A 13078-nucleotide genomic window follows, 5' to 3' on the forward strand; every position below is an offset into this window, starting at 1 on the left:
AAAAAACCTACCATCCCTATTTTTTAAATTAGCAGAAGCCCTGGGCAGGTAATTTACAAAAGAAAGGAACTAATTTAGGATTGGCAGATACAATACAAGATACTCCATTCAATTTCAATTTCAGATAAACAATGAATAATTTTTATGTGGGTCATACTTACACTAAAACATAATCTGTTGTTTATCTGAAATTCCAACTTACCTGGACATTCTGTATTTTTACTTTCCAACTTTGGAAATCTTAAACCGACAATGACTAAATTGGAGAGGATGAAGAAGAACCTCATTCATGATCATCCAGGGAGGGCAAGGACGACAGGCAAGCAGAGGCCTGGGGAGGGCAGAGAGGAGCACTAACGCTGGCAAGCACAGGCCAGGAGAAGGGAGCAGCAGCCCCTCCTGGCCCTCAGGAGGGTAGGAGGGAGAGGCCAGCAGATGCAGTCCGGGGAGTAGGGAGGGAGGAGGAATTGCAACTTTGGTTAAACACCCCTGAGCCGTCCTTCAGAGGAAAGGAAAGGCATGCTCAGCTTCATACAGCTGAGAACCCCTTCCAGAAGCATCACTTTTAATATTTGTTCTTAAACACTGTTTGTGATCTATCTAAATGCATTTTAATATCTTATGAAAAATGTATAATGTATTACTTAATATATACAAAAAGGAATTTAAGAATCTATGTATTCACCACCCAATTTTAAGACAGACAACATTACCATTCAATCCAAGCCTTCTATGTGTCCCCTCATGACATATTCCAGTTTGCCCTACTTAACCATTAAGCTGAGCTCCACACAGCATTCATCACTGCCCTTAATTTTATCTTACATTTTTTACATCTAAACAATATAGCTTTTGCATGCTTTCAACCTTTATGTAAATAATAGCATTAGGTATTATTCTGCAATTTGCCTTTTCATGCAACATTGGTGAAATTAATCTTCAATAATTGTATAGCTTTAGATTAGTCGTTTCCAGTGTTGTGTAAGAGTCCATTATTTGCATATACTTTAATTTATTTTTCTATTCTTCTGTTGGTGGTCATTTAGCTAATTTCCAATGTTTTCCTACCACCAGAAAATGCTGCTATGAACAGTCTTGAACGTATCTCTCCATATACATTAGAGTTTCTCCAGGGTATGTACCAGAGCAGAATTACAAGGTCAAAGGGTGTGTACAACTTCAACTGTAATTCTACAAAGTTATACTAATTTATATTCCCACCAGTAGCAATAAATATATTTTTTACAGTTATGTCCTGCTGAGGTTAATTGAAAACTCTCCTTTAAAGCAGCCTGAGCTCAAAGCATGTTGAAAATGAGCAGTCCTGGTACTAACAGTTACTAGCCCTAAAAGTTAGCCCAACATGAATACAGGCCAATTGTGTCAGATGTAGATTGAATCCCAGGGTGACTCAGGAATCAGGCTGGACTGAGACAGGTTTAGGGGGCATTTTTCAATCATGCATGTTTTAATCTTTATTATTTTGCTCTAGAATTAAAAAATGCTCATTGTAAACAAAATTGTGTTAATAGTCACCAAAATGCATCTCTTGGAAATTGAACATCCCCATGATCACCACCACTAACAGCATGACAAATAATCTACATAATTTTTTAATATATAAACCGACTTTTTTACCTAAAAGGGATCATCTGTTCCCTTTTTTGCATATTATTTCTTTTTACTATCCAATATAGCTTTACAAGGAAAGAAATCATCTACCTTTATTGAAAATTCTATTATTCAATAAACATTTATTAAGCACCTGCTTTCGGGCAGGATGGAGTCTATAAAGAAAATTAAGCGACTTCATCATTAAGAGGCTCCTACCCTAAAGGAAAGAAACTAACAGATGCTGGTCATAATGATGGCCTCAACTGTAAAGCACTTTCTATGAGCCAGGCACTGTACCAGGCCCTTAATAAACGTGGTAGGCAGGATAATGCCCCCCACAAAGATGTCCATGTGCTAATCCTAATAATGCTATGTTACAGGGCAAGGAGGTTTGTTCTAATCAGCTAAACTTAAAATAAGGAGATTACTCTGAATTATCTGGGTGGGCTCAGTGTAATCACAAGACTCCTTAAATGGCAAAGAGGGACACAGAAAATTCAGAACCAGAGAGACCCTGGCAGCATAAGGAAAGATTTGGCCAACCATTGCTAACTTTGAAGGTGAAAGGGACCACAAACCAAGGAATGCAGGCAGATTCCAGAGGCTGGAAAAGGCAAGAAAACAGAGTCTCTCCTACAGCTCCAGAAAGGAACTCAGTCCTGCTGATTTTTTTAGCCCATTAAGAGCCGTGTCAGACTTCTGATCTCTAGAAATTTGTGTTGTTTAAGCCACTAAGTTTGTGTTCATTTGTCATAGCAGCAATAGGAAGCTAATACAAGGCACATCATCCATTTTCCCCACCACCCTAGAAAAGAGGTGTTGTGACCTCCAATGGACAAATCAGGGAACAGAGGACCTAAGAGGCCAAATTACTAGCCCAGATGCCCAACAGCAGAGCCAGACTCACACTTGAGTCTGTCTGCCTCTGAGCCTATGCTGAGGCTGCTCCTGGTTGGCTGGGATACAGGGAAGATGGTAACACATGCCATCATAGGGGTAAGCAAATGATTCTTTGCTTAAAGGAAACTGAGAGAATTCATCCTGGGACCAATCTAGAAGGACTGCATGGAGGTAGCATCTGAACCTTTTGAATGATGGGCAGGATTCTGACAGACAGAAATGGGGAAGGAAGGAGAGATCAGGAAGTACAGTGGTTCAGCCCTGCTGAGGTCTAGGGCACATAGGGGTATCCAGCAGGAGGTAAGGTTGGACACGCTGGTCAGAGTCCAGCACTGTCCAATATGATAGCCACCAACCACAGGTGGCTATTAACATTCATATTTACATTAATTTAATTTAATTTAAAATTCAGGTCCTCAGTGTACTAACCACGTTTCAAATGTTCAATAGCCACATGTGGCTAATATTGGACAGTGCAGTTATAAACCATGTCCATCCTTGTGGAAAGTTCTATGGATGAAGGGAAGTCACTGGCATCATCGTTTTTAAGCAGGTCACTGGCACTTTGGAAGGAGGAAGTGAAGGAGTAACGCATGTTCTTTTATAACACTCCCTATCTCATTCTTTTATTTGTTACCTACAATGTGTCCTCTCCCCAGGGGCTTAGCAGAAGTTTCAAGAATAAATGCACAATGAACATCCATAAAAATTATTTAAAACTCCCAGCACTGCCTTAGAATGCATATCTAGTTCTAAAAATAAGCCACTCTGGGAAGTAGGTCCAATTTTTCTCCACTGTCAATACTTTTTTTTTTAAAAAAAGGCTTTCAGTCCTTATCTTATAGAATCCAACGAACACTGTAGTGTAAAATAGTTTTTAAGGAGGCGAGGCATAGTTGTTCAGATCTCTAGATAATTTGTCAGGTTTCAAAACACATTACGCCTGACCTCATGGAACTTTGCTCAGTCCCAGTGCTCTCTGGTGGTGGGAAAGGCTCTGCTGAGATAAGAGCTGCCTTCCCTGTCTTAGAAAGGCTGCCCCATTCTGACTCAAAAAAAGGATGCTGAAATCAACCAAGGTGATGTCCAGGAAGGATGCAGAGCTCCATACCTAACGAGCTTAGATGTGGCCAAAGGTAAGATTATTTTGTGATCTAGCAACTGAATTCTGAATGATGTTGGATGCAAAAGAAAACCCTATAGTCACCTATGTTGCTTTGGGGTCTTCATGGGGACAGTTGGAAGTGATCCATGGCAATCCAATCTCTGGACCTCTCGGTGACTCATGGCTCACGCAGAGCACGTACTGTACAAATCTAACCCTGTTTGGTGGCCTCACAAGCAGCTCCAATTGATTTCTCATCTGCAACTCAACCTTTGTCCTCCCCAAACATGGAAGGAGGGGGCCCTCCACACTGACATCCTCCACCACTAGCAGCAATACCAGAACTTGGCGGCCTAAACAATAAATCTCTATGTGGCCCAGAGAGAAAGGGTACCCTGTACCTGCTAAGCAGGATCATGCATCCCACCCCCAGCTCCTGAAAAAGGTGGTGAGGGGAGGTTGGCATGAAGACAGGCATCAAACTAGAAACAGGCCTTCCCCTAACCCAGACACTACCTCCACCCACAGGCCCCACTGGCTCCACTGGCAAATAAAGTTTCTAACCCAAGCATCAGCTCATGAACCCTTCCACGCTGCAGGGTGAATCACCCTAAGCAAGGAAAAGGGAAGATTGCCCACTGCCAGCTTAGCTTTACAAATGAGCCCTTAAGCCACCTGATGCAGACGTTTATGCCAGGGCCTGGGTCTGCTCGGGGTCTAGAAGCCAAAATCACTCCCCAGTGGGGTTATTTTAGATAGAGACACATGCACATCTTGAAAGGGGGAGAAGGAAGCAGAAGGTGGCAAGAAAGGAGTCCGTTACTCTGGGAATTTTTGTTTGTTTGATCTCACATGCAAAGAATTGAATTAATTATAATCTTTGGCTCATGACACACTCAACATTGGTTTATGCAGGGCTCACTTTTTTATCAGCTATTAGATCTTGAATAATGGACAAATGCCTTTAGGCCCATCCTCCCTCTCCCCAAAAAGGTAGAGTATCAACACCAACCCACACCAACCATATGGTTTTACCCATTCTATCCCCCTGCCTCACCCTAACTTCACCCTGAATCTGTATCCATCATTACTTTACTTTGCTTTTCATAGCATTTTCTTGTAGCTGCATGTATTCCTAAAAAAATTTTTTTTTAATTTTACTTATTTATAAGTTTATTTTTTAAATGTCATGCTGTATCTTTTGGTAATTTTCTTTCACTTAATATCATATTGCCAAGACTTATCCATATTTTTGCATGTCACTGTTGCTCACTTGTTTTGGCTGAGTATAATTTTACACTGTGAATTCATCACAGTTTACTCATCTGCCCTCCCACTGATGAGCATCTGGGCTCTTTCCAGGTATGTGACTTTGTAAACATACTTGCACAGGACATGAGTTTCTCCTGGGCACATATAGCCGAAGTGGAATTGCTGGGCCATAGAAATGTGAATACTCAACTTCAGAAGATAATTAGATCATATCAATTCTTTTCTATTTTGATTGCATTTCCTAGAGATTCTAAAATGATTGTTTCCTCTTCCTGTCCTCCTCAATTTTGTTTCTATAAATTTCACATGTCAGCTCCACCAAAATGTTTAAATCTGGTCCTTGGCCTAACACTTGAGTAGCACTTCAGCTAAATCCCCCCATATGGAAAAGAAAGATTCTTGTCAGGGGCACAGATAATAGGAAAAGCATCTAAGCAGACACAAGGACCTACCCTGGACCAGATGCTGGGGTGGGCTAGTCAAATGGAAGGAAACAGTTTAGAAGCTGTTTCACTCTTGACAAATGCAAGATACAAAAAAGGACCGGGGAGGAGCTATAAAGCCAGTTTCCCTATTCAAATTTGCATATTCAGTCTCTCGTCCCCCACCTTCCTGTAACTACCAAGCACACTTATTTTTAAACAAAGAACAAAAACCCAAAAATGGAAAAGCCAGTTTGTAAATAACCAATTTCAGATTTAAACAACAGCAGGGTCCAGGTTGGACATCATTATGCAGTCCACTTCATTTCAATATATATTTACAGAATGCTTTACAATGTGACAAGCACCCTGATGAATGAGGTCTCTATTCTGCCCTCAAGGGGCTTGCAGATTTGTCCATTTACCAAAACAGATCATGCATGAATTGCTAAAGGGGTCACTTAGTGCTAAGAAGAGGAAGATGCTGGCCTGATACTAAGATGCTTACTGCAAGAGGATTAATACAAGTTAGAATGCAAGTGGACCAGATACAGAAGTTGTTCAAAGGAGAGAGTAATCATTCCTAAGCAAAAAGAATGCTCTGTAGAAAAGTTCCTAGAGAGTAATGTTGGATCTGGGTTTTGAAGAATGAATCAAGTGACCAAGAGGTGAGAAAAGCAATAACAAATACCTAAAACATTTAAGAAATCAGTTTCAGGTTGAAGAATACACAAATGAATGGAAAGGGACATCACGTTCATGAACTAGAATAGCAAATGTTGTGAAAATATCTATACTTCCCAAAGCAATCTACAGATTCAGTGCAATCCCTATAAAAATACTAAGATGTTCTTCATAGAAATAGAAAAAAAAAACCTAAAATTTTGTAGAACCACAAAAGACCCTGAATAGCCAAAGCAAAGTAAAAAGTAACAAGAACAAAGCTGGAGGCATCACACTATATGACTTCAAAATAAACTACAAAGCTATAGAACCAAGACAGCATGGTACTGGCATAAAAACAGACATGTAGACCAATGGAAGAGAATACAGAGCCCAAAAATAAATCCACACAATTACAGCCAACTGATTTCAACAAAGGTACCAAGAACACACAATGGGGAAAGGAAAATCTTCAATAAATGGTGTTAGGAAAACTGGATATCCACATGCAGAAGAATGAAATTAGACCCTCATCTCTCACTATATACAAAAATCAACTCAAATGAATTAAAGACTTAAATGTAAGATCCAAAACTGTGACACTATTAAAAGAAAACATACGGGGAAAGCTCCATGACATTGGTTTGGGGACCTCAAAAGCACAAGCAACGAAAGCAAAAATAGACAAATGAAATTATACCAGACGAAAAAGCTTCTGCACAGGAAGGAAAACAGTTAACCAACTAAAGAGATAACCTAGAGAATGGGAGAACATATTCACAAACTATATATCTGATAAGGAGTTAATATGCAAAGTACACAGAGAACTGAAATCACTCAATAGCAAAAAAACAAAAAACAATGCAATGAAAAAATGGGCAAAAGATCTGAATAGGCATTTCTCAAAAGAAGACATAGAAATGGCCAATAGGTATATTTAAAAATGCTCAACATCACTAATCATCAGGGAAATGCAGTTAAACCACAATGAGATACCACCTCACTCCAGTTAGAATGGCTATTATCAAAAATACAAAAAACAACAAGTGCTGGCAAGGATATGGAGAAAAGGGGGTCCTTACACACTGTTGGTGGGAATGTAAATTAGCCATTATGAGAAACAGTAAAAACATTCCTTAAAAAATTAAAAACAGAACGAGCACATGACCCAGCAATCTCACTGCTGGACATTTATCCAAAGGAAATGAAATCAGTATGTTGAAGAAATACCTGTTCTCCCACGTTTATTGCAACATTGTTCACAATAGCCAAGATATGAAATCAACCTAACTGTCCATCAGTGGATGAATGGATAGAGAAAATATGGTATATATACACAAGGAATACTCTTCAGCCGTATAAAAGAATGAAGTCCTATCATTTGCAACAACATGGATAAACCTGGAGGACATTAAGTAAAGTAAACCACCACCGAAGGACAGATACCACGTCATCTCACTCATACGTGGAATCTAAAAAAATTGGTCTCATAGAAGCAGAAAATAGAACAGTGGTTACCAGAGGCTGGGGAATGAAGAGGGGAGAGGGGAAGGAGGGAGGTTGGTCAAAGGGTACATAACTATAGTTAGAGAGGAGTAATAAATCCAAGAGATCTATTGTGTAGCAAAGTGACTATAGTTAGTGACAGGTTATTGTATCCTTGAAAAATGCAAAGAGTGGATGTAAAGTGCTCTCGCCACAAAAATGATAATTATGTGAGGTAATACCATCATTAATTAGCTAGATTTGACTATTTCACAATGTATATACACTTCAAAACATCATGTTGTGCATGATACATACAATACAATGCTATCTGTCAAATTTAAAAAATAAAACTCCATTTCTGACTCAGACCTCTTGATCTTCGCATCATCTCCTATTTCTCACACATCTTAAATCTAGTTCCTGCCTCCAGACAAAGTAGAATCTGTGATCACTCTTTAACACACATTATCTGCATTTATTTGTTCATTCCACCAACACCAACGAAGTAAATCTTGACAGATGTCTGGCCCTTGCTGAGCTCCAGAGATAAATCCCTGGACAACACAGAAACAGTTCCTGCCTTCACCCAGCTTTCCATCTTCAAGGCAGACACAGAATTTAACAAAGACAGGCAGTTGGCTTGACCATCAGCCAGACGCCATCAGCCAGGGAGAGCCCCTCCCCCATCCCATCATCCCCTGAAACATTTTCAGCAAATTGTGCAGGATTAAAGAAACAGCTCTGCCTCCTCGGTAATTAAAAGAATCCTGACCAACGTCCCAGGTAGCCAAGCGGCCACTCAGAGTTGAGACACTCCAAAATCAGGTGCTTCCTACATAATAGCCTCCAATCTGATACTTGATAGCCGCTGGTTTCCAGAGTCAAACAAATGTCAGGAATTTTATGAAGGAAGGCAGGAAGCAAATAAGGGGGCAAGGACTGGGGTCTAGGCCTCGGGGGAGCTCAATTAGTGAGCCAGATAAAGTTAAACTGAAAGGGCATGCTCTTGGTTTCCTAGAAAGCCAGCTGGAAAAGATGCCAATCCTTAAGCCTCTGTCACTCAAAAGATTAACAGAAGAGACTTAGGAGCGCCCACAGGGAATAATGCAACAAGCCAGATGTTTCTGCTCCTCGGATGACGCCGCTCTCAACAACCAGAGCTACACTTTTGAGGCCACCAATAAGCCATAGAAAAGAACTGGAGTCTTTGGGGATAGGTTGAAATTCGGTCATTTCCCTTAAGTGATACAGATACCAAAAAAAAAAAAAAAATGTTAATAATTTCTCTGCAAACTCCCCTGATGTATCCAGGTTCTGTATTTCTCATCAAGCCATCTCTTTCTTTAACAGAGATGGCAGCGCTCAGATGAACACTCGCTACAGCTGCATGGCGGTGGGAAAAGCACACAATCTTTCAATCCATATAAACTGGAAGCTCAGGCAAGTCGATTGGCCACCCTGAGTCTCACTTTATCATCTTCAAAATGGCTTTTAAAAGACCCACCCACTTGTTCTCGTTGGAATAAGAGATCATGTAAAGTGTCCAGCCCAGATGTTCATAAGTGGTAGCTCTTGTTATCTATAAACACAACTAGGTAACCACATGCTCGAGACAGCACCTTCTCCTTGGTACTTTCTAAACACACCAAGATGCGTGTGCGCATGTGTGTGTATGTTTGTGCGTGTATTTGAGTGAGAGAGAGAAAGAGGAAAAAAAAGAAAGAGGGGGAGAGAGAGAGAGAGAAGCAGCTTGGACATACACCAGCCTATTTACAATTCCTGCTTACGTTCCATCACTTCTATCAGATTAATAAACTAGAGGAGCTGGAAGGAACCTAACCATGGTGCCTGATTTCCCCTCAAGTCCCTAGCTTTCCCCTAAAGGTTGCTTCCTCTGATTCCAGGAGGCCAGGAAGGAGAGCCATATGGCTTGAGACTCTAGACAAGCCCAGCAGCAAACAAATGAGCCCCCCACCATTTGTCTCAGGGCCTCTCTCCTTTCGACCCTCCTGTGGGCGGCCATCCAGATTTCAGTCGGGGTGCTCTGGTCTGCATCTCTGTCTTGACTGTTCCTAATTATTGGAGGGAACGCATGGCTCGCCTGACCTCAGAGTTTAAGAGCTCCGAGTCCTAATATCAAACCAAGCAGCTTCATTTAAAAGGCATCCTCATCTGCATCCATAAAAGTCACTCCCGGAGCCCTTACTTGCCCCAGCTTTGGGAATGCCTGCTGTCGAGGATTTATGACACGCCCTGGATCTAATCTGCCACACTTTAACTGCTGCTGTTGCACATCTGGTCATAAAAGCAAGGGCTGGCCCAACACGGGGACAAACACTTTTCTTTCCTAAGTGGCTGCAAATCTGATCTCACAGTGATAGCTGGGCTTGGATGTAATCAACCCAGCATCTGGGCAGTCTTTAAGACTTGTCAAGCATTACAAGACTTTTCCTCCACACGACAGCTATAAAGATGATTCTCATATAGCAAAAGCTATGAATAAACAACCTGCAATCTGAACAGGTGGTAAAAGGCTAGGCCCAAGGATGTTCAGGAAAGGAACCACGAGTTGGTTGAGCCAACCTTGTTTTCGCAAAGATCCTAGCTATTTTCACATGGACTCTTAGGCTGCCAGTTAAGAAGCAATTGCCCTGACATAAACTGATGCTTGGCCAAAGATTGCCTGGATTAAGTTTAGTCGAAAGAACCACTAGGTGGTTTAATAGTACATGTTTTAAGGCAGTGAAATTCTTTATTAGACCAATTGGTAGGGAGTGTTGGGGGGATAATCTAGACCAGAAATGAACACAATGCTGTCGGTTCCAGGAGATTTTACAATGCCCTGGACAATCTGTCCTGTGCACAGAATTGGCAGGTTTCATGCCGTTCAGAAACTCCAATCAGACCAAGGTTCAACAAGTAATTCAACCTCCCAGCACTGAACCCAGGGGAAGAGACCCCTGAACATTGCGCAACTCTCCCCTCCCACCTCTCTACAGTACCCCACCTCTGACCCTCTTCCAGTGCCTGCCCGGCAGGAGGGGACATTAAAATTATCTGCTGTGGGTTTTACGAGCAGTGATCGCTTTTTAAAACAACAACACAAGGTCCTTGTGTGGCTCGCGGGTAACCTAAAACTCTCCAGGCAGAGCTGCACCCACCCCCCCCCAACCCCCGCCGCCTGCCAACAACGCCAGCGCGCTGGACCTGGCGCAGCGTGGGACCACAAGGAAGCCCTACATGAGCGGAGAGCGAGCTTCTCTCCGACGCAGGAGGCACCTCTGAGGGTCTTGAGCAAAATGCAGGGGAGAAGAGATTGGGAAAGAAAATCCACCAGTGACAGTTCGGGGGCAGGGGAGGGATGGTGCTGCAAGAAAGGGAGGGGTGGTGGCTCCAATGGGAGAAAAAAAAAAATTTCAGCAACTTCACCAACGAAGCCCGCAGGGGACCTGGTAGTAGACAGAGGACAACAGGTCTCTGACATCTCTCTTCCCCCGCCTGCCCCCAGGGATGAGTGGCGAAGCGACCTCGCCTCCCTCCGCAGGTGGGCGCAAAGCTGGGGGCGCACTTACCCTGGGGCCTGTGGTGCGGTGGCCGCGAGCCGGGGACAGCTGCACCAGCACCAGCAGCAAGTGGGGCGTGAGCAGGCGGGCGCAGCGCGCGGGCAGCATGGTGCCAGCCAGGCTGGGGAGCCGGCAGCGAGCGGGGTTCGCGGGCTCCGCGGGGCGCACAGCGCGTCTGGCTTCCTTCCTTCCTTCGCTCGGGGCCCTCGCGGCGGCGGGAAGCCGGCAGCGGTCCTGCGGCGGGGACTCGCAGAGGCTGCGGGCAGAGGACACAGTCATTAACCGCGCCGGAGGGGAGCCGGAGCGCGAGCGTGTGCTCTGCGCGCGTCGCTAGCTCCGCTCGGCGGGGCCCAGGCAGCAGCAGGTTGGACGCCTAAGCCCGGGCCATGGGAATTCCCGTTATAAACCCCCGGGAGGGGCGGGGCGGAGCACGGCGGGCCTGATTGACGGGCCAAGAGGCCTGTTGCAGCCGACCCTCTGGCAGGTGAAAGCCAATGGGAGAGGGGCAAGAGGAGCCGCTAGTGGTCAACCCCCAGCTGAGGAGCTCTGCCGGAGTGGGCCCCGGGAGAGACTGGGATAAAGAGTAACTTTCTCGTGGCACTTCTGCCAGAGGAAGCCTGAGAGAGCCCCAGGAGCCGACACCCACCAGAATGTTCATCTGGCTAATAATAATGCCTTGAGCATGTATATTTCTTAGCTCAAGTTCATGACTGTCCCAACAGCCCGGTGAAGTAGGCAGGGAAAATACTCCTAGCCCCATTTATCAGATGAGAATGCTGTGACACAAAGGCGCCAAGAGATCTGCCTCCCTGCTGCATTTGGGAAGAACAACTGGGAAGTCGCCGGATGACCCGCCCAGGGTGGGCTGTGGCGTTGGAGCGGAGAATGGGAGCATTCACTTCTTTCAAAGACTCTCCCTGGGGGGTGACATCCTGAGTCTCACAGCGGCTGTCCCAGGAGAAGTCGCAAGGGACAAGGGGAAGCGTGTGCTGGGCACTGGTCACTGGGGAGGGCCACACACAACCTCCCAGCCCTACGGTCCGTGTGATCCAGGATTGGAATTCAGGCATCCTAGCTTCCCACTCTGAACTGGAGGGCAAGGGGCAGCCTCTCTATAGCGCAGCAGCTCTGGGAGAGGCCGGCAGAGAGGCCCTGGTCCCCTGATGGGAGAGAAGGAGGAAAAGCATAGATGAGGAGGAGGTAGTCTGAGGATGCAGAGATCCCAGAGATGGGGTAGAAAAAGGAGAGGAGATCTCTCCCGGGTGCCCGACCCACTTGGAGAGGACAGCTCAGCGGAGCTTCAGTCAGATGTTGGGGGGCTCTGCCCAGGGCCATCCCCGGAGGGCCAGCTTGGGAATGGTCACAGCTGCATCACACGGGCTCCTCAACAGAGCAAGGTGCTCAGCTGCCTTCAATGAGACTGACATCTCCAGGAAATCACAGGGATAAGGGGGGCAAAATGAAACCCAGAGCGATCTCCTTATGTGGAGAACAACCTTCAGCGCTTACTTCCATCAGTGTGGGCTACTTCGCAGGAAGGGATTATTTTCTATAATTCGATTGTAAGCATCAGTGCCACACTCCTCCTCCCTATCTGGTCTGAGAGGTCCTAAGATTAGCTCTGCTCCCTCAGAGTTTCTCTCCTGGATTCCATGAACCAGCTTCCCACCTGACACCTGAATTCAGTTTTACCCTCTCCTCACACTGGCCCCATCCAGCCTCCACACAGCAGCCAGTGTGTCTATTTGCTATTTAGAAGCCAGTGATCCTTTTAAGCAGCAAACCGGAACTCACCATTCCCTGCTTAAACGACTTCCCCTCTCCCCAGTGCCCTCAGACGAGAAAGCCCAGACTGGATGCTGGAACAATAACAAAGTACTTGTGGTTCTCCAAACAAAAATGAAGAGCACTTCTAAAAGAATGGTCTATCTTTTCCTCCACTGGGAATGAGCGCCTTGGTCAGACTCTGGAGCTGGACAGCAGGGTTCAAATCCCCGGTCTGCCACCTAGTGGCATAGCCTTGAACAAGTCACTTGACTCATCCAGGGTCC

The 13078-nt window shown here is 44.7% G+C and overlaps 1 protein-coding gene across 7 annotated transcripts in view; it reads right to left on the bottom strand.

Moving 5' to 3' along the window:
* The window catches only part of LOC105472908 (SPARC related modular calcium binding 1), a 149911-nt gene extending 138509 nt beyond the window's left edge, over positions 1-11402 (bottom strand). For 4 of the 7 annotated variants that reach the window (XM_011726503.2, XM_011726502.2, XM_011726501.2 and 1 more), the window contains exon 1: positions 11037-11402. In XM_011726503.2, the coding sequence (XP_011724805.1) occupies positions 11037-11306 (270 nt within the window). In that variant the 5' untranslated portion in view covers positions 11307-11402. The remainder of the gene's footprint in view (positions 1-11036) is intronic. The other 3 variants (XM_011726499.2, XM_011726497.2, XM_011726496.2) reach the window with 1 other exon arrangement.
* Positions 11403-13078: the final 1676 nt, after the last annotated feature.

The sequence above is a fragment of the Macaca nemestrina genome, chromosome 7, assembly GCF_043159975.1.
Source record: "Macaca nemestrina isolate mMacNem1 chromosome 7, mMacNem.hap1, whole genome shotgun sequence".
Taxonomy (NCBI): Eukaryota; Metazoa; Chordata; class Mammalia; order Primates; family Cercopithecidae; genus Macaca; species Macaca nemestrina.